We start from the raw sequence: 22,115 nt of genomic DNA on the forward strand, positions 1-22,115 counted from the left end.
AGAGGAAAGTTAAAGGACAATTCCAGGCGAATTCAACTCAGGGGTGTATTTTCATATCATTTTAGGTCTAAAAGAATGAATCTGAAGATTTTCAGTTTAAAGGATAATTTTCGTTTTTTACAACCTGGACCTTATTTCTAGCATAAAATATGATCATTCTACTCACCCAGACAACTTTGGTGTCATTTGGAGTTGTTTTGACGAAATTAGCCCCAGTGGAGCGGCGCGTATATCCGTATAATGCGAGAGCACGGGGCACGCAATGCAGCCTCTAAATAACACATTATCCGCCGCAAAACTCACTCATTTCGCCAATATTTTGTCATGATACACTAGTGCTATTCCCCTCCGAGCCCATGGTGGCATGTTATCAACATTTGGGGTCTCTAGGTTGACCTACTAACCTCTGATCTGGATGATGTCATCTCCGACCGCTGCCCCGGCTCATTCTGATAATAATCATTCTGCTTCGGCATTCGGGTCCATTTTTATCTCAACTAGCCGGAGCTTTAGTGAGTCCAGGCTGAGGAGAGGAAGCCTGTGGAAGCTGAACTTCATCCAGCTGCTCATTTTGTTCTGACAAGTCGGAAACACGCAGAAACAAACCATAGCATTAGCCGTAGCAAGTTAGCCGCGCCGGGCAGCGGTCGGAGATGACATCATCCAGATCAGAGGTTAGTAGTCAACCTACAGGCGCAGCATGTTGATAACATGCCACCACGGGCTCGGAGGGGAATAGCACTAGTGTATCATAACAAAATATTGGCGAAATTAGTGAGTTTTGCGGCGGATAATGTGTTATTTAGAGGCTGCATTGCGTGCCCCGTGCTCTCGCATTATACGGATATACGCGCCGCTCCACTGGGGCTAATTTCGTCAAAACAACTCCAAATGACACCAAAGTTGTCTGGGTGAGTAGAATGATCATATTTTATGCTAGAAATAAGGTCCAGGTTGTAAAAAACGAAAATTATCCTTTAATGGCTCCTGTTTTGCGGTAGTTGCATCTGTCCCCGCATCGCCACGGCAGCAATGAATGGGAGTGGATGTAAGTTCCGCTGTTTAGACTGTTTCCAGCCCTCAAAGCCGCAATTTTTTTCCACAGACAGCGTCAGATGGAGACTCAAACATGCACCGAGAAGTTTATTTACTTTAAACCAACACTAAGTAACTTTTCAACCTTCATATAATATTTTCATAACTTTTGTGATGATACATCGACTTACAACAAGTTGAATGACACCTCTGTCGTGGTCTGAGGGGGTCTGTATCATTATGGTCTGTATCTCTTTCTCTGGCACTAAGCAGCTTTGAGGAGCATGGTAGGAACCCGGCTCTCACTTTACTTTCACTTTCACTTTTGCGAGTCACAACAAGGAGGGAACAGGCAAAACGGCACTTTAGCAATGGATTATGTTTGTGTTTTCACTTTGAAATGATCCACTGGAAACAGAAACTTAGTTTTGATGTCTTCTGTTAATTTTAATGCAGGATATTTACAGGGCTTCACGCTAGTGTTCATGGGAAATGGAGTCTTCCTTCAGGCAAAACACTACCGCTTTGGTCCACAGGCGCCGCCAAACTCAACCAAAACTGAAAGTTCTTTAGTACTGCTTTAAGCAAGCCGACATGTTTGTAAAACTAGATCTAATTCAAAGTCTCCCGGAGTCTCGCGCGAGCCTGAAGTTGCAGTGCTGGTGTGTTCAGGCGCAGTAGGAGCTACCGCTTGTGTCATAAACACAGGAATATCAACTCTTGACTTGCTTCAAGTGTACATTTTTTTCCACAGACAGCGTCAGGTGGAGACTCAAACATGCACCGAGAAGTTCTTTTTACTTGAAGCAAGTAAAGAGTTGATATTCCTGTGTTTATGACACAAACGGGAGCTTTTCCCACTGCACCTGAACACACCGAGCACGGCAACTGGGTCTCGCACGAGACTCCGGGAGACTTTGAATTAGATCTAGTTTTACAAACATGTCGGCTTGCTTGAAGTAAATAAACTTCTCGGTGCATGTTTGAGTCTCCATCTGCGACTGTAAACAGCCTAAACAGCGGAACTTACATCCACTCCCATTCATTGCTGCCGTGGCGATGCGGGGACAGACGCAACTATCGCAAAACAGGAGCAATTAAACTGAAAATCTTCATATTCATTCTTTTCGACCTAAAATGATATGAAAATACACCCCCGAGTTGAATTCGCCTGGAATTGTCCTTTAAGGGAACTTAAGTCAGACAGCTGAGCTCTGAATCCTCTGTTTATTTCACCTCTTAATGTGAAAAATGTGTGTTTGACTTTCAAAATAAAAGTTTAAAGGACAATTCCAGGCGAATTCAACTCAGGGGTGTATTTTCATATCATTTTAGGTCTAAAAGAATGAATATGAAGATTTTCAGTTTAATCGCTCCTGTTTTGCGGTAGTTGCGTCTGTCCGCGCATCGCCACGGCAGCAATGATCTAGTTTTACAAACATGTCGGCTTGCTTGAAGTAAATAAACTTCTCGATGCATGTTTGAGTCTCCATCTGATGCTGTCTGTGGAAAAAAATTGTGGCTTTGAGGGCTGGAAACAGCCTAAACAGCGGAACTTACATCCACTCCCATTCATTGCTGCCGTGGCGACGCAGGGACAGACACAAGTACCGCAAAACAGGAGCGATTAAACTGAAAATCTTCAGATTCATTCTTCTAGACCTAAAATGATATGAAAATACACCCCTGAGTTGAATTCGCCTGGAATTGTCCTTTAACACTGACCCAGAGAAGATAAAGAGTCTGAAACACAATTGATCCACATCAGACCAGGTTCTGATCAAAAACCAAAGGAATAAGACACAAAACTTTTACTGTTTTAAAGACTTGTTATCTTCTCTGGAAAAGTGTTAAAGTTTTACACTCAACACAAAATGAAACACAGTTTTCACATTAAGAGGTGAAATAAACTGAGGATTCAGAGCTCAGCTGTTGAATTCAATTTCCCCTTAACTTTCCCCTTAACTGCTGAATCTGAAGCTAACGTCAGTGTTTCTGGTTTCCCTCTCAGACTGACTGAAGTCCTGAAGATGAGTGTTAATGTGGAGGAAGAGGAGGACGGACCAGAGTCTCCAGGACCCACCTGTCTGAAGACTAACCGGTCCAAAGGAGAGGGTCCAGTCTTCAGTCCTGAACCTGGACCTGGATCCACCTGTCCGTCTCTGAAGAGTGACCGGTCCAAAGATGATCCTCCAGTCTTCAGTCCTGAACCTGGACCTGGATCCACCTGTCCATCTCTGAAGACTAACCGGTCCAATTCACCTCCTCCAAACTTCAGTCCTGAACCTGGACCTGGATCCACCTGTCTATCTCTGATGACTAACCGGTCCAATTCACCTCCTCCAAACTTCAGTCCTGAACCTGGACCTGGACCTTCAGACTCCCGGTAAGAGACCTGCTCCAGCCTCTTTACCAGTGTTGAGTGTGTTGAGGTCCTGCAGCTCATAGTGACTGTGAGTCAACAGGAACTGGTTCTTGTGGTTGATCAGTGTCTTCATACTAACTGCTCAGGGGTCTCATTTATAACCGTTGCGTACGCACAAAACGGGGCTGAAAGTGGCGTACGTGACTTTTCACGCCAAGGTTGTGATCTATAAAAAACAAACTTGACGGGAGAATGTGCGCAGCCCTAAGCAAACTCTGAGCCATGTGTACGCATGGTTTGGAGGAAAAGGGGAATTGGCGACACAGACGGTGTGGTGGTGAACTGACGTCAGACTCAGGAAATGATGATTGAGAAGAACGATTATGTTTTTATTATTGGCCGTCACACATTTAATTTCAACCCGTATGCGTTAGATCCATGTTGCCACGGTGATTTAATTCAACAGCGCCCTTATGTTGCATCGGACTGGTGTTTCAGAAACATCTTCTTAGAATCTAACTTAAAATTCAAAATCAAAATTCCTTATGTATATTTAATCACCACCGTCTCTCCGTCATATTGTCCACTCCCAGAGCGCAGGAGGAGGAGAGGAGGCGCGGCTGCATGGGATAAATACATGGTGTAAATAACTATATGTTCCTATGATACTGTGTGGACATATGATCGAGAGTCAATTACATCTCAAACCCTGGGGGGGGTAACAATTGTTACATTCTGTTTTCTTGTTATCAAGAGAAGTGTTTGATCATTCCTCAGAATGTAACTGATTCCGCTAATTATTCAAAGTTTTATCGATCAGTCTAATTACTGTGAATAATACAGTGAGCCCCGTGCGTAACGCTGGAGGAGAAAGGAGGGAGAGGGAGACGAATGGTTAAGAACTGGTTTCAGATTAGAACTGTTGTCATTGTTGTTACTATGTGCCGAACCGGGTCCAGCATGTGAGAGGCAGCGCACCAAAACAACACCGCGTGCGCTCTGAGCCGCTGACGCCGTTAACAGCTGCAGCAACACGTCACGTCGCCACTTTCACACCTGCAGCTAATTCACAACAGCGACAGAACAAGAGCACGTCAGGCTCATTGACATGCAGATCGCATTCATGTGGTGGTTTGCATCGACCATCTAGGGTTAAAACAGGGCGTGAACAGGGCGGAACGTGAAGCGGATTCAGCTGCGCACACTTGTAGGAACTCTCTGATTTATAAAGGGAAGTTTGCTTGCAAGTGTGCGTACGCAGGGTTTTATAAGTCTGAATATTTACTGGCGCACACAAAACTTGGCTTTTGGGCGTACGTACACTTTTAGTAACGATCCCACGCACAGTTTTATAAATGAGACCCCAGGTCTCTTCGTGTTTCCAAACTTCAGTCCTGACTGATCTGATGAAAGAACATCTGGACTTGTTCCTCCTCCATGTTCTTCCTGCAGCTGATCAACATGAGCTTTAAAGACGTGGCTAATTCCAGGTGGTTTGGTGAACGTTGATGAGCTGGTTTCTAACAGAGTTTACAGCAGTTTGCAGGATCATTTTACAGCCTGAATGATAAGTTTCACATGTCAGAGATTCACTGTAGACACTGTCTGAGCAGCAGCATCTGGATTTGTTCACAGAGTTAAGTTAAGATTCCTTTATTTGTCCCACAGTGGGGAAATTAGATGATGTCTAATGAGTCAGGAAACAAGATGCTTCAGTGAAGGGACTAAATGCAGTAAATGGAGTCAGTGAAGGTTGAAGCCTGAGTCAGAGAGAAACCAGGAACCAGATCCATCAGACAGATCAGAGATGTGGAGCTGAGACTGTGACATGTTGTTGATCCAGAAATGTCTTGACAGAGAGAAGAGGAGTGGTGTCTCTGACGTCCTGAAGGATCATGGACAAAGACCCAGAACCAGAGGTGAGCTGCAGACAGCCAATCAGAGCAGCTGTGGACAAAGTGAGACTGAACATCTGTCTGCTGATGTGGTCATTAGTGAAACCAGGACCTGTTGTTTTCTCCAGAGTCATTGTTCCATCACACAGCACTGACATTTAAGATGATGATTCAAACCTTCTCTTTGTTTGTAGTTTTTCTGTAGCTGATGAAAATAATCTGATCAGATTGTCAGACTCTCTGTCTTCAATCTGACTCTGTCTCTTCTCTCTCAGCAGATCGTGGTCTGCAGGAGGTTTTAGATCAACATAAGATCAGTCTGAGGAGCAGATGTGAACGAGTGACTGAAGGAACTGAGGGAACAGGAAGTGGAACAGGAAGTGGAACCCTCCTCAACAGGATCTACACTGAGCTCTACATCACAGAGGGACAGAGTGAAGAGGTTAATACCCAACATGAGGTGAGACAGCTGGAGACAACGTCCAAGAAGAAGACCCTCCATGACACTCCAATCAAGTGCAACGACATCTTTAAAGACTTACCTGTCCAACAGAGAGAGGACGTCTCTACGGTCTCACCTGTCCAACGGAGAGAGGACGTCTCTACGGTCTCACCCGTCCAACAGAGAGAGGACGTCTCTACGGTCTCACCCGTCCAACAGAGAGAGGACGTCTCTACGGTCTCACCTGTCCGGGAGAGAGAGAACGTCTCTACGGTCTCACCTGTCCGGGAGAGAGAGAACGTCTCTACGGTCTCACCTGTCCAACAGAGAGACAAAGTCTTTAACAACTTTTTTGTCAAAATGAGACACAAGTTATCTAAACATTTGCATCTTAAACGGAGAGAGGACGTCTCTACGGTCTCACCTGTCCATCAGAGAGAGGACGTCTCTACGGTCTCACCTGTCCAACAGAGAGAGGACGTCTCTACGGTCTCACCTGTCCAACAGAGAGAGGACGTCTCTACGGTCTCACCTGTCCAACAGAGAGAGGACGTCTCTACGGTCTCACCTGTCCAACAGAGACCCATCAGAGTGGTTCTGACCAACGGCGTCGCTGGCGTTGGAAAAACCTTCTCGGTGCAGAAGTTCACTCTGGACTGGGCCGAGGGCTTGGAGAACCAAGATGTCAGTCTGCTGGTTCTGCTTTCGTTCAGGGAGCTGAACCTGATCAGAGATCAGCGGTTGAGTCTTCTCAGGCTGCTCCATGTTTTCCATCCAACATTACAGAAGGTGACAGCAGAGCAGCTGGCTGTCTGTAAACTTCTCTTCATCTTTGACGGCCTGGATGAAAGCCGACTGTCACTGGACTTCAACAACAGGGAGGTTGTGTCTGATGTCACACAGACGTCATCAGTCAACGTGCTGCTGACAAACCTCATCCAGGGGAATCTGCTTCCCTCGGCTCTGGTCTGGATCACCTCCAGACCTGCAGCAGCCAATCAGATCCCTCCTACATGTGTCGACAGGGTAACAGAGGTCCGAGGCTTCACTGACGCCCAGATAGAGGAGTACTTCAGGAGGAGGTCCAGTGATAAAGATCTGTCCAGAAGAATCATCTCACACATCCAGACGTCCAGGACCCTCCACATCATGTGTCAAGTCCCAGTCTTCTGCTGGATCAGTGCTACAGTTCTGGAGCACATGTTGACCACAGACCAGAGAGGAGAGCTGCCCAAGACCACGACGGACCTGTTCTCACACTTCCTGCTGGTCCAGACAAAGAGGAAGAAGAACAAGTACGGTGAAGGACATGAGACGAGTCCACAGGAGCTGACGGAGGCCGACAGGGAAGTTCTTCTGAAGCTGGGGAGGCTGGCGTTTGAACAGCTGGAGAAAGGAAACATCATGTTCTACCAAGAAGACCTGGAGCAGTGTGGTCTGGATGTCACAGAGGCCTTGGTGAACTCAGGACTCTGTACTGAGATCTTCAAAAGAGAGAGTGTGATCTTCCAGAAAACAGTCTACTGCTTTGTTCATCTGAGTGTTCAGGAGTTTCTGGCTGCAGTCTACATGTTCCACTGTTTCACCAACAGGAACACACAGGTCCTCAAGAACTTCCTGGGAGATCATTCAAGACTGTATTACTTTATGAGAAATTATGATGATTTAACCCTGGATGACTTCCTGCAGATAGCCATGCAGAAATCCCTCAGCAGTAGAAACGGTCACCTGGACCTGTTTGTTCGCTTCCTTCATGGCCTCTCTCTGGAGTCCAACCAGAGGCTGTTAGGAGGTCTGCTGGGTCAGACAGACAATAGTCCAGAAACCATCCAGAGAACCATCAACAACCTCAAGGAGATGGAGACTGATGAAATCTCTCCTGACAGAAGCATCAACATCTTCCACTGTCTGACGGAGATGAAGGACCAGTCAGTTCATCAGGAGATCCAACAGTTCCTGAAGTCAGAGAACAGATCAGAGAAGGAACTCTCTGATATCCAGTGTTCAGCTCTGGCCTACATGCTGCAGATGTCAGAGCAGGTTCTGGACGAGCTGGACCTGGAGAAGTACAAGACATCATATTGGGGACGACGGAGACTGATCCCAGCTGTGAGGAACTGCAGGAAGGCTGAGTGAGTCCAGACACACACACACACACACACACACACACACACACACACACACACACACACACACACACACACACACACACACACACACACACACACACACAGTCTCAGGTCAGTTGTGTTTTTTCTCCAGATGTTTTTACACTGAGTTTTAAACATGCAGATGTTTCAGTTTGAGCTTCAACCTGAAGATTAAAGTCCAACAAAGATGGACATGAACAATGTGCAGGTCTGACAGAGTGATGAGGGTCAGGGCTGGGTATTGATCACTGATCACCTGAATCCATCTGATCTCTGATTCACTTTGATTCCTGATTCAACATCATGATTGTGTTTTAGATTTCAGTCCCAACTCCAGTTTGACTTGGACATGAATGAGACGCTCAGAGAACTGATGCTGTAAATTGTTGCATTATTAAAACCATGAATGTTGACATGATGAATGGAGCCACAGCAGTTCCATTAATGCACTTTCTATTGAACATGAGCAACAGTGGAGTCGTCATGGCAACAGATAGCAGATGTAGCAGCAGCAGCAGCTCCACTGTGTGTCAACAGTCACAGCTGCTTCTTCACATCCTGCACATAGATCTGCTTCCATTCAGCTCCACACAGTTTCTACCTGACTGGACACTTGTTACCTTGGAGTCTAGAGGCTGCTGTGTGTGTGCTGCTAGTGTTGTGTGTTTGTGTGCGCTAACACACCTGTGCTTCACCTGCTGGTTCAGTTGTGGCTGGTTGTGAAGCCGAAGCAGCTGCAGCTCCAGTGTAACAGACTGACTGTGTCATGTTTGTGTGTCCATCATCAGCACAGACACACAAACTGTCAGAAGAGTGAAGGACGATCAAAGCAGCTTCTCTCTCTTTTTACTCATCAACCATCTCAGTCACTGTGCAGCCGCCAGCTCTCACACACTTTTAAGGTGGAATGTTTTCTTGTGTGCTGCTCAGTGACCCATGGAAATCAATCAGTCCACCTTAAATGTCACCATGACAACCTGCAGCGTGTCCTTAGTGTGGATTAGATCTGTGCAGGACACACACTTTAGTGGTCAGATCTTCTGACTAAAGATGTTTCTACATTTCACCTTGATTTTCTTTGACTTCATTTCATGTTTGGAGAAAATCAGTGTGTGTGAGCGTTGTTCAGGTGACACCTGCAGCTCTACACCTGAGCTCACCTGACCACATCTACCTGTGTCGGCCGCAGGAGCCTGGATTAAACATCCATCTGGGCTTTGATGAATGGATGTTGGAGGATTCAAGAGGAGGTGGATCTGAATCTGAATGGGTTTTTCCAGCCCAGCCCTGATGAGGATTATTGTTTCATGTCCAACACAAAGAGAGAAGATGAACTGAACCAGAGTGTGAAGAGCACATGTTGATCACATGATGACATGTTGTGTGTGTTTAGTACAAATTGTCTGATTTTACTCTCACACATTTTGTTTCTTCTCTAATCACAGACTTGGTGGTTGTGGACTCTCAGAGCTTCACTGTGAAGTCGTTGCCTCAGCTCTGAAGTCCAGCCCCTCCCACCTGAGACACCTGAACCTGAGAGGAAACAACCTGGATGATTCATCAGTGAAGCGTCTGTGTGCTGGACTGGAGAGTCCAAACTGTAGACTGGAGACTCTGAGGTGAGTTCACTGACTGGAGCTGTTGTAGTTGTTTGAAGCTTCAGCTTCTCATTGGTTCATACATGTCAGGATTTGTGTGTGAGGATTTTTCTCAAGAAGCTGAAGAGAGAAAACAGTTGAGATGAGTCCAGAGAGAAGAAGGTGAGAGCAGTCGTAGTGTTTGTGATTCAGAGCAGCAGAGAACGAGCTCAGCTTCTACAACTGTTGTTTTCAACTCAGACACTTGTTGTTGAAGCAACGTGCAGCACTGATCTGAGAGCAGATGTTGAGTTGTGGTCAGAAACACAGCAGCTGGTGGATGTTGTGGAGCTGACAGAACCATGGGAGGAAGCATGAGAGGAAGCAGCTGAGATCCACAGAGCTGGCAGCAGAGGCAGAGGAGGCTGGAAAGCTGCGCTCCAGTGGAGGCTGGCTGTAGGGAGCTGTTGGCAGCTAAAGTCTGCTCCCTGGTAGCTCAACTGGCTGGGAGAGGCTGGAGTGTGAAGCAGGAAGTGAAGAGCACGGCACACACTGCAGCCACTTCCTGTCAATGAGTGTGAATGCTGAGAATCAAGGTGAGACAGGTGAGAGCAGAGCTGCTAGTGTTGGTCTTGTTGCTGCTGACATGAAGCAGCTGCAGAGGCTCAGCTGGTTTGTTTGGAGGCTCACCAAGATGGGCTGAAGGTTGTTGCTTCATGTGGCGGCTCAGGCTCAGAGTGTTGACTCAGTGCTTGGCTGAGGGCAGGAGTCAGAAGCAGCTCAAAGTGACAGCTGAGCTTCTTGAACGTGGGCTTGTGTGAGCTGTTGAACACAGTCAGTGTGTTAGCAGAGCAGAGCAGCAGCACAGAAGCTGAGTGATGAGCTGCTGTGGACGGGCTCGCCACAAACAACCTGCTTCACACACTTTCAAAACGCCCACGGAGAAAAGCTGACCACGTCGTTCTGAAGATTGTCACAACTTGATGTTGCTGTCAAACAGCCCTGAACTCTGGAGCCGTGTTTGTCGGCCATTGAAGCGGCGTATCGCTACACACACGCGCACTATGACGCACACTGTGTGAGTGCAGATGAGCTGTTGGAGTGAGAAGGAGCTCAGTGACAGAGTCTCTGAGAAATGTGGCTGCACAACATGAGTTTGTATGGATGGAGCCACAGCAGTGGAGGCTGGTCCATAGAGGCAGAGGAGGTTGGTCCTCCTCTATTTTTGAGAGGCCACAGGAAGATCAACATATTTTTAATAAAGAGTAACTGGTTGAAATAAACCTTTACCAAATCATTTATAATATATTTTTAAATCTCTTTTATGGAAGAAAATCCATTAAATCCACTTAAAACAGCTCAACAGCGCCGCCTGCAGACGGAGGAGACAGAGTAGTCTGTGTGAGGAGCAGGGAGCAGGAAGGGGGGGGCTTAGGCAAAGACGGTTTATAAACCAAGACCTTTCATGACGAGTCAGCTTCCTGTATGCATGTCACGTGGGCTTCTGCACGGCCACGCCCCTTTAGAGAGACCAGAGGCAGCTTGGAGTGTATTGATTCCTATGGGACAATTTAATGTGAACACCGATTATGGTCGGGTCTTTCTCCCCACGGTCACTGAAGCAAATTTTGGACTCATTTTTCACAAGCCACATCTCTTCTGAACAGTTTGACACCAAAATGGTAATTTTCAGACGGAGAGATCCGGAGAAAATCCACTTTGTTCAAGACCTGTCTCTGTCTCTACGACACACTCTCGCGAGATTTGGCACAGATCTCCTAGGCAACGTCAAACAAACGGCCGCGAACTCCCGTGAAAATGATTTAAATTATTTTTGGCATGCTAAATATTACTGTTAGTAGTGTAAATATTTAATGTTATCATAAGAAAATATAAATAGCTATCTCACTTTCATCTACCTAAAAATTGTATAAATCCACACACACACGATCACAGACGAGGTGGTGACGGTTGGCCACGCCCACTTAGAGAGACGGGAAGTGTATACCATTTCATATCATTGGAGCAGCCGCTCATGGAGTATCTTTCCATTTATTGAATATCTTTGGCTTAGAGGAGGACGGAGGGCTTCTGTCCTCCTCTAGACACCTCGGGGCGGGATCTCCTTCCATTCTCTCAATGCGTTTAGGATTTTTTCATGCTGATCTGTGATGACGCACTAAGGGAGGACGTCCTCCCTTACCAATCAGCAACCAGAACACAAGATTGACATCAGGTTGGTCCAATTACAGTTCTCCAACCCCCCTTGGTTACTGTTGCTATGTGCGCCAAACTTTCACTCCCAGCCGTGCTGCTCCTGCTGCTCCTAGCACAAGAAATACGGAGTTTTCAGCGACATTGGCATCAAGTTGAAAGGAAATATCAGCAGATTTCTGGATAAACTGTTAGGAGATATCAGAGAGAAGCAGTCAGAGAGATTGTTCATAGTTTTCAGATACGTGACCTGGGCCGTCAGCTCAGGTAAAAGAATAGCTAGCCAAATATGTAGGCTATGTAATTTGAGTGGAACACTTTGCTTACAGATCTCCATGGTTTTTGTTTTTACTTTTTCCCCACTGTGACATTTACAGGTGTTAAACACTGGCCTGCTTTTTTTTTTTTTACATCCCACATGAGAAAGGCTCTGTCTTTTTCATTAGGCCTGTGTTAATCTGAAAACAGTAGGCTATAATTGAATAAAATGATCTTGTTTTTAAAAAATCTTGTAAGACATTGTTTTACTGTTTAATTTTCATTGAGCCGTGGACTGGTTTTCCTCCTGTCCTCCCCAATTTTTTCAGTCACCAGCCGCCACTGAGCCACAGGTGGAGCTGACAGGTGAAGAGGCGGAGTCACTGCGTCTGTGTTGAAGCAGCAGCAGCTTCTCATGAATATTAATGAGCTGTTTTCTCTCTGTCACTGTTGAACCTGCTTCCTGTTGCTTCAGCTGTTGGACTTTGATTTTCTAAACTTGTTCTTTCTGAAGCTTCTTCAGCTCTGAACAGATGATGAGACACTGATCGCTGTCAACAAGGAGCTTTGTCCTCAACTCACTGCTTTTATTCTTTATTCAGATTGAAGAGCTGCAGGTTGTCAGAGATCAGCTGTTCTGCTCTGGTCTCAGCTCTGAAGTCCAACCCCTCCCACCTGAGACACCTGGACCTGAGCCACAATGACCTGCAGGATTCAGGAGTGAAGGGTCTGAGTGGTTTTCTGGAGAGTCCAGACTGTAGACTGGAGACTCTGAGGTCAGTTCACTGACTGTTGTATCTGATCCACCTACAGTGGATTAAAGTGAATTTATAAGAATATACTTTCTTCTGAAAACATTAAATAGAAATAGATTATTTTCTGTGTTTCTATATTTAGATTTTAATGCATCTTGAGCAGGACATGTCCTCAAAACAAAAAACTCTTCTTCTAAATAATCTGTGACAAATGATGTAAAATGAGTCCAGAAACACAGAGTTGTATTAATTCCTCATTTGAGTCCAGATTTATTTTCCTCTTTATTCAGATTTTTCTGAAAAATCAAAGTTACACCACTTGACACTGGGTTTCATCACGTCATTGACCCCTGTGCTGTTAGTTTATTGATTTAACCCTGATACCAGTTGATCAATAAAGTTATTGATAATAATAATAATAATAATAACAGAGAAGAATAAAAATACAAAGTTAGTGACATGAAATGGTACAAATATAAATCTGTCTAAAAGAATCAGAATCTCTAAACCAGAGAGTTGTAGTCAGTGTTTAGTCCAACAGGTATTGATCAGATATTGATTGTATATTGACAGACTGAGCTGAGGTCAGCAGCAGCTGATGAATCTGTGCTGACATGTGGATGATGTGTGTAGAAGGCCACATGATGAAGATCCACAAGAACACAAGGACAAAGTCCCTCTATTGATTATTGATCAGGACATCTGGTTATTGATCAGTAATCAATGAATTAATCTTCTTCTTTTATTCTTTATTCAGATTGCAGGGCTGCAGTTTGTCAGGGATCAGCTGTTCTTCTCTGGTCTCAGCTCTGAAGTCCAACCCCTCCCACCTGAGAGAACTGGACCTGTATGGAAACAACCTGAAGTCTTCAGTCGTGAAGGATCTGGATGATCTAGTGAAGAGTCCAGACTGTAGACTGGAGACTGTGAGGTCAGTAGGGGGGCGGAGTCAGTCTGTGCTGCTTTCAGCACTATTGGACTAAAGTCAGTGAGACAATAACAGAGACAACAGTCAGCCAATCAGAGCAGAGAGAGACAACAGTCAGCCAATCAGAGCAGAGAGAGAGACAACAGTCAGCCAATCAGAGTAGAGCAGAGAGAGACAACAGTCAGCCAATCAGAGCAGAGCAGAGAGAGACAACAGTCAGCCAATCAGAGCAGAGCAGAGAGAGACAACAGTCAGCCAATCAGAGCAGAGCAGAAGAAACAACAGTCAGCCAATCAGAGCAGAGAGAGACAACAGTCAGCCAATCAGAGCAGAGAGAGAGAGACAACATTCAGCCAATCAGAGCAGAGAGAGAGAGAGAGAGACAACAGTCAGCCAATCAGAGCAGAGCAGAGAGAAACAACAGTCAGCCAATCAGAGCAGAGAGAGACAACAGTCAGCCAATCAGAGCAGAGAGACAACAGTCAGCCAATCAGAGCAGAGAGAGACAACAGTCAGCCAATTAGAGCAGAGAGAGAGACAACAGTCAGCCAATCAGAACAGAGAGACAACAGTCAGCCAATCAGAGCAGAGAGAGAGACAACAGTCAGTCAGCCAATCAGAGCAGAGAGAGAGATAACAGTCAGTCAGCCAATCAGAGCAGAGAGAGAGACAACAGTCAGTCAGCCAATCAGAGCAGAGAGAGAGACAACAGTCAGCCAATCAGAACAGAGAGACAACAGTCAGCCAATCAGAGCAGAGAGAGAGACAACAGTCAGCCAATCAGAGCAGAGAGAGAGACAACAGTCAGCCAATCAGAGCAGAGAGATACAACAGTCAGCCAATCAGAGCAGAGAGAGACGATCACTGATCCATCACCTCTGTCCTCTGCTTCTCTTCTCAGATGGATACCTTCCAGCATCTGGTCCTGAACCTCCCTCACTGACCTGAGAGCAGCTCCACTGTCTCTCTCAGAGTCCAGTCCACCATCCTCCCTGTGTGTTCTGGACCTGACAGAGATCATCACTGTCTCTGGACTCATCTGATCCTCTACACACTCTCTGCTCCTCCTCCTCCTACTCCTCCTCCTCCTCCTCCTCCTCCTCCTCTTCCCTCCTTGTTTCCTCCTCCATCCATTCTGGTTGATCAGCTCCATCTTGTGGTGTGGTGAAGAACTGCAGCTCATTTCCGTTTCCACATTATTCAGTGTTTCTAAACATGATGGAGGTCCAGATCATGTTGCTATGACGACAGTTAACACATTAACGTAAGCACCATGTTCGTAAACACTGTTTATTTTGTATAATGATCAATGATGTATATTTTATATGTAGTTTTTTCTGACTCTAATGTGACTCTGGCCTCTCAGGGAGCAGAGGAGAGAGAGGTGACAACAGCAAGAGCAAAACCCTGTTTACTGAACATGAAGCAACAAAAACACATTTATCTAAAAAAAAATTAAAGCAACCAATAGATTTGTAATTTGTTTTCAAGTCACACATTTTGCTTTTGAGACGACAGTTTTTTGCTTCAGTGAGTTTTTTTCTCTGTTAAATAAAGTTTTATTCTTTCTCAAGCTCTTGTTTCTGTTTGACGTTGAAGAGGTTTTGTTTGGATCGATTTGATACAAAAGTAATTCCATAGTTTTACAGCTGGAATTTACAAACCAGTTCAATCTGTGGTGATGGATCAATGAACCATGGATCAATGATTCAATTTGTGGGTAAAATAAAAAGATGTCACTGCAGCTGAGGTCTGGACTGGTCTGGAGAAAAAATATCCAGATTCTGAGACCTCAGAACAATACAGGTGTGTGTGCAGGTACAAGAAACTTCTAACAGAAAAATCTATTTAAATAACTTTGGAACAACAAGTTACAAAATGACAAAAATATTTTATTATCATAAATGACAAAGTGTGTGTGTGTGTGTGTTCAGAAGCTGAGTGAAAACGCTCTGTACGACAGGTTAGTGAAGACGTCGATGTGGTCGCTGCTGCCTCCGACCGTCAGCACCTGCACACACACACACACACGTTAAGCTCAGAGTCCAAAACAGCATGAAACAGACTGATCAATAATAATATTTAGAGCTGCAACAATTAATCAATTAATCGAACAATAATCGATTATTAAAATACTCGTCAACTATCTTGAGAAAAAAAGTCAAAATTCTCTGATTCCAGCTTCTTCAATGTGAATATTTCTGGTTTCTTTGTTCCTTTATGACAATAAACTGAGTTTCTCTTCGGTTTGTGGACAAAACAAGACATTTTCTTGTTTGTATGTATATTTTTCAACATTCTTTAACATTTTATTGACCAAACAACTAATGAATTAATCGTTTAAATAATAGACAGATTAATCAATAATAAAACTAACCGTTAGTTGCAGCCCTGATAATATTAATAATAACAATAATATTATTAGTAATATTAATAATGATGGTGTTTGTGATCAGGACCAGAGGCCGTGCTGCGTTCAGGGACTCACCCGGTGCTCGGTGCTGTTGGTGTTGAGCTGCAGCGTGTTGAGGCTCTGAGAGGAGCAGGGGATCTGAGCCTTGACCTCACCCCCCCGAACTGAGGCCGCACACACATCTGTAAAAAAACAGACACACACACACACACACACACAGGTGAAAACAGGCAAGTCATCCATTCTGATTAATCAGCTCCATCTTGTGGTGTGATGAAGAATTGCAGCTCATTTCCACATTATTCAGTTTTTCTAAACATGATGGAGGTTCAAGGACACTGAAAAAATGCGCAGAGCAACAACGACAACACAATTAAAGTTCAAATGCAACCGAAAATTAAACCCGTCATTGGAAGAGCTGAGAGCGCCGACATCGTGGTCTTCAGACGTAAAGACTGGAAAGGAGACAAAGTCAGAGCCTGTCAATGCAAGCAGTGGTGTAGCCGGTGCAAAAGCAACGCACACCAAGAACGGAAACAGCGGCGGGAAGACGAGGATGTGCGAGCGGCAACAAGTATGTGTTTGAGATGAGCGACAGAGGCTGACAGTCAACGTTTCAAAGTTCAAGAATGTCTAGGACTCTTCCCAGGCAGAGACACACTGAGTGGACTTGGCTTATGACAGTGCACTGGAGTTGCAGAGCACAGAGTAGATGCAGAGGTTTGCTCCAACGACAGTAAACAGCGCCACAACGCAACACTAAGACAGACTTTGCAGGCTACATCCCATCATACCCGCAGCACGTCTTTTCCGTTTAAGCTGCTGCTGCCTCCGGATGGTACAAGATGGTACAAAACTCAACATTCACGACTCAGTAACCGACTATATCAGTGTAGTGAGGGAGTGTTTTGTCTCCCTGTGAGCTTCCCAGAGAGTTTTCTGGGAGAATGAATGACTGATGATGTTCATCTGTAAGAGACAGAGATGGGGACTCGAGGTTGCGTTTTCTTCATATTGCATTGCAATATCCTGTTTAAAGTGATCATATAATAAACAACTAATCAATAGGCTACTGTATAGATAAAGGAGTGATAATAACCTACAGTAAATGCTTTGAATCGCTTAGATATAGCTGTGCAGTATCCTTAGTAGACTGGATAGCAGCAGATGATAGAAGGGTCATTACAACCAGAAGAGACAGGAGACTTTTATTTTTTAGAGACTTGAGACTTGACTTGGACTCGTGACCAAAGATTTGAGACTTGATGAAGTCTCACCCCTCAAAGACTTGAGACTTGACTCGGACTTGCAAAAAAAGACTTGAACATCTCTGGTATGAGAAGTAATCACACTCACCTGTATCAGTGGATGGGGAGGAGGAGGCTGGACGGCGTCGGAGACAGACAGGAAATGTTGTCTGTCTGCAGCTGTTGGTGAGACGGTGGCCGTGGTGCCGTGGCGGCTCGGTGCTGTTCACGACTTTTAGTGTCAGCGGCAGAGAAGACGGTTAAATAGGGGAGCTGTGTCACATCATCTGTTAGGAGGGGGGCTCTACACCTCCTTTAGGTAGCGAGGGACCGACGGAGAAGTGAGTGGCTTGAACGCTGAGCCAGCCAGGTTAGGTTGACACGGCACAGGAAGAGACAACACGACAACACGTGGTAATGTTTGGGCTGCTGCAGCCGTGCACGTCAGCAGTGGGACATCGCCGGAGAAAAAAGACAGAGAGAGAGAGAGAATGAGTGTTGCCTCGAAAGAAAATATGAAGGAGAACTCGGACGACTGACCGCAAAACCAAGGAAACACTTGTGTTTTCAAATGTTCCAATTTTTACATGTAAAGTATTTCAATTCTACATGACTTTTTTTTCAATTTTCAACACAATTTAAAAACTTCACAAAGGGCTACGTGTTTGATCAAAAAATAAATAAAGTTGCAACATCCATCTTACATATAATAATTATTTTCATAGGCCTATATCCTATGTGCAGAGGCTGTCACATGTGCACATGTTAATGATTCCTAACAATAATTATTAACAGTGATTGACCATGGTTTGAAACACAGGGACATCAAATTAAAATGCATCTGCACAAAAGAATCTCTCTCTCTATATATATATATACACTCTCTATACTCTCTATATACAATACATTTTATATGTTCATCATTACATCTGTCATGTTCAATTTTTGACGGAAAATAAATATTTAAATCAGAAATAACCTTCTGATATCTTCAAATCTCACTTCTGAGTATGAGGGAACATTTAAGCTTGACAAAAATAGTGTTTTGAGTTATACTGTGATAAATATCGATATGGACTGATATAAAAAATGATTGAGGCAGGTGTTTCTGTGGTAGAAGTGGTTTTGAGCTGCCTCCAGAGTGGACTGGTCTGTAGTGATGTGTGTTTTGTCACTGAGTTCCCTCTGTGTGCAGTGTAAAGGTTGCTGTGCATTTAGTATTGTGTGCAGTGTGTCTGTGTAAATCTCTCCTTCATTTGTGGTGCTGTGTGTTGCAGGGTTGTGCAGCAGCTGCCTGGCCCTCTGTGGGGCTGGTTGCAGTTTCAGATGTCACAAGTATTTCTTCATGAATTACTCACTATAATAAAGACTTGTTTTTGTTGTACACCTACCTGTGTCTGTGGTGGATCCTCTTTCACAGGACCAGACCAGGTTAACAAAGGTGGTGGGAACTTTCCACGACCTTTAAAATCCTAAGACACAATGTATTACATCATCAACACACAGTAAATGATGAATGTAAAGTGTAACCATTCTTGACAAAGAGGAGGAATACATAAGTGTTACCTAGTTTGCTGTCTCCTTGCTGAAAGCCAGTGGTTCAGTATCTCTCTGGGCTTGGCTCGTCATCCAGTACTGGAACATCTTCTCTCTCTGGAAACTGTTGAAATCTTCACAAATCTCTGGATCACTCTAGGTCGGCTCCACGATCTCAGCAGGGTGGCATTTTGAAAAGTATTCACTCTGGGACCTGAGACAAGGTCAAGATACAATTACTTGATGCCAAGTTGTGAGCAATTCAACATTTTTACTACATTTCAATTGCAGGTCAAATACATAAGGGAGATCTCAAAAATTAACTCACCGGTGCACCTTTAAATATACGGTTCAACTCTAATGAATTACAAAGACTATGAATCTTCAGAACATCATTTAACTTTTATTAGCTACAGAAATACCAGCATTAACAGTAAATATTTGATATGAACCCGTGTTAACCCACAGCCAGCTGCAGTACTTTACACAAAGTATTTCAGAACACATTGAATAACAGTTTCTTTTACACAGCATGTAGTCAGAAAATGTCTGCTGCTCAGCAGTATTTACTAAGATATTCTCACTCACCACTTCAAAGCCATTAACACTGTTAGGCTAACCCAATAGGATTTAACTTGAAGTAATTAGCATCACAGAGAGTGGATTGTATTAGCACTAGCATGGACCGACGCAGTTTACAACGGCAACAATTATCATCATGGTTAACGGAAACATGAGTCAGCTGACTACATATTAAAACTCACCTGTCCTCACCTGACCAGCTGGTCTTCACTCAGGAAGTGGATGAAGCATTTCACTGGCTACCGTGCACCTCCACTTGACTCTGCTATCTGACCCACTTTATCATTTTTAAATGTGTGTGTTTGTTTTAAGTGCTTTTATGTAAAATATGAAACTATTTATTTCAAGTGCATCTTTAAACATGAATTTAAATGTTGAGCTCTACCGTTTTGGGACCTAAACTTTTTATTTTATGTATTAATGATATTTGTGATGTTTCAAAGATTCTACAGTTTGTTTTGTTTGCTGATGATACTAATTTTTTTTGTTCTGGGGATGATTTGGGGATTATTGCAGAAAACATCATGAAATGGTTAAACTTAAGAGATGGTTTGATGAAAACAAGCTTTTGTTAAATTTGAAAAAAACTAAATTTATGGTTTTTACAAATCGAAAAAAGGATGAAATTGAACTTTCATTTGCAGGAGAGATTATTGAAAGAGTGTCTGTATTTAGGTTTTTGGGTGTTATCCTGGAGGACAAGTTGTCATGGAAAAAACACATAGCATACTGTATGTAAAAGCCAAGGTGGCAAAGAGTATCTATATTTTGAATAAGGTTAAGTTTGTCTTGGACACTAACACACTAAGAATTTTGTATTGTACATTTATTTTGCCATATTTTAATTATTGCGTGGAGGTGTGGGGCAACACTTATGTAAGTAACATCGCTCCCCTGATTCTGCTACAAAAAAGAGCAGTAAGAGTTTTCCACAAGGCAGGTAATAGAGACCCCTCAAATAGACTTTTTATTTTTGCAGGTTTGTTGAAAATGGCCGATATAATAGAATTACAGACCCTAAAAATTATGTTTAAAGCAAAGAACAGATCATTACCAGAACATTTACAAAGCTTGTTTAAACTGGAGGAAGGGGACAATAGACTGAAGCTTGATTTTAAACATACATTTGCAAGGCTAAGCTTAAAACAAATGTTTATTTCTGTTGCAGGTGTAAAAGTATGGTATTCACAAAGCAAGGAATTGAAAAGCTGTACAAGTATGTCTCAGTTTAAGAAAATGTTTAAAAATGAAAAGATAAGTATTTACAAAAAAGAAGAAGGAGAAAGAGAAAAAGAAGGGAAAAAAAGAAAAAGATAGATAGATGAGTGGTGTTTACCGTTATTTTGTTTGTTTGTTTTTTTGTCATTACTATGTTTCATTATCTCTAATAGTTTGAAACAGAGAATAATAATGGTGTTGAAGTAAGCCAATGAAATTTGTAACAACAGAGAGGGGCAGGAATTATAAGTTTTTTCTTCATCCTGCTCCTTTTCATTCATGGTGAAAATGTGTACACAATGTATATGTGCAACTATGTGAGAACCATGAATGAAATAAATCAAAATGAAATGAAATGAAATGAAGTGAATGCATAACTGTTTAATTGCTGTGGGCTACAAATGACCAGAGACAAACCTGTCCCACAGTGTGAAGTGTGTGTTCAGGATGTTAGAGCCAAAGCAGCTCTAGAACTGGTTCATAAAGACAGAGTGGGACATTTGTGGAGATAAATTATTTACATTTAACTCATAATGTATTAATATAACTGCATTTCATCATATGTTTTTGGAGGAAAGAATATTTATGTCTGTATGATATGGTTTGTTGACCTAGAGGTGATGGAGTTCTCTTGTTTGGACACTAGGGGGCAGAATTAGAGCAGGGATTGTGGTGGGGCATGTCTGGATGGGTTTTCCTCATCGCCATGGAAGACTCAGGTCAAGCAGCCTCGTCTCTCTGTGTCACTGTTTCTTTCCTGTGTTTTTCAGGTGAGTGTCGTCTCAAACCACAAAGGAATTACTGAAACTTCTTAGTTAAACTTTAGAGAAGTGTGAGTGCCTACATGTTGTACATTTGTGTGTGTGAATGTTGAATGAGAGCGGCTGTGACTGCTGTTTATTTTATTGCATAAAGCACTTTGAGCTGCTTCCTTTTGTATGAAAAGTGCTTTATGAATAAAGGTTTGTTTTTGTTGATAGTGTCTGTATGTTAACTGGATTGAACTTTATTTGGAGATAATGAATGTGTTGGGAGAGACACAGGAAATGTTGTGTGTCTGCAGCTGTTGGTGAGACGGTTGCCGTGGTGCTGGGGCGGGTTGGTGCTGTTCACAACCTTCATTATCGCTGACAGAGAAGACGGTTAAAGAGGAACTATGCAAGATTTGTTTTGTTTTTTACCTTAACTATGCTACATACAACGCATAACAAACTCCTACTTTGATCTGTTGCTGTTTTTCTGTGCTCATGCTGTTATTATAAATGTTTGTGCAGACAGTTGATGGTTGGTGATGCCGATGTTTTTGTGAAATCAAACTTTAACACTCACAGAACCTCTAAGCCCAGGGGTGTGGGATCATTTTTAAATGAGTGTGTTTATCTAAAGTGCTTTTATGTAAAATATGAAACTATTTCTGTCAAGTGAGTTTTTTAGACATGAGTTAAAATGATGAGTTCCACTGAATGCATAACTGTTTAATTGCTCTGTTCTATGTTGTGA

At 43.5% G+C, this 22,115-nt stretch overlaps 2 protein-coding genes and 1 long non-coding RNA gene across 3 annotated transcripts in view; 2 read left to right on the top strand and 1 right to left on the bottom strand.

Annotated features, from left to right (window-relative positions):
• Nucleotides 1-3,032: 3,032 nt before the first annotated feature.
• The window catches only part of LOC146982292 (uncharacterized), an 81,851-nt gene continuing 62,768 nt past the window's right edge, over nucleotides 3,033-22,115 (bottom strand). Inside the window, exons 2-3 of the long non-coding RNA XR_015036243.1 lie at nucleotides 3,188-3,402; nucleotides 3,033-3,118 (exon numbers count right to left, since the gene is read on the bottom strand). This is a non-coding gene — a long non-coding RNA (uncharacterized LOC146982292). The remainder of the gene's footprint in view (nucleotides 3,119-3,187; nucleotides 3,403-22,115) is intronic.
• LOC146982293 (protein NLRC3-like) lies at nucleotides 6,098-14,548 on the top strand. The gene is made up of 5 exons (XM_085785494.1): nucleotides 6,098-6,154; nucleotides 6,245-7,869; nucleotides 9,333-9,506; nucleotides 13,449-13,622; nucleotides 14,521-14,548. The coding sequence occupies exons 1-5, from the start codon at nucleotides 6,098-6,100 to the stop codon at nucleotides 14,546-14,548; spliced, it is 2,058 nt and encodes a 685-aa protein (XP_085641620.1).
• Nucleotides 16,417-22,115, top strand: part of LOC146982294 (protein NLRC3-like) — a 46,817-nt gene continuing 41,118 nt past the window's right edge. The window contains exon 1 of the mRNA XM_085785495.1: nucleotides 16,417-16,503. Coding sequence (XP_085641621.1) covers nucleotides 16,417-16,503 — 87 coding nt within the window. The remainder of the gene's footprint in view (nucleotides 16,504-22,115) is intronic.

Source organism: Trachurus japonicus, chromosome 8, assembly GCF_045865225.1.
Source record: "Trachurus japonicus isolate A0001 chromosome 8, Traja_1.0".
Taxonomy (NCBI): domain Eukaryota; kingdom Metazoa; phylum Chordata; class Actinopteri; order Carangiformes; family Carangidae; genus Trachurus; species Trachurus japonicus.

Coding starts and splice junctions, on each gene's coding strand:
- LOC146982293 (XM_085785494.1), top strand. CDS start 6,098: ATGAGACACAAGTTATCTAAACATTTGCATCTTAAACGGAGAGAGGAC. Junction 9,507..13,448: donor TGTAGACTGGAGACTCTGAG/GTGAGTTCACTG, acceptor TTCTTTATTCAG/ATTGCAGGGCTGCAGTTTGT. Junction 13,623..14,520: donor TGTAGACTGGAGACTGTGAG/GTCAGTAGGGGG, acceptor TTCTCTTCTCAG/ATGGATACCTTCCAGCATCT.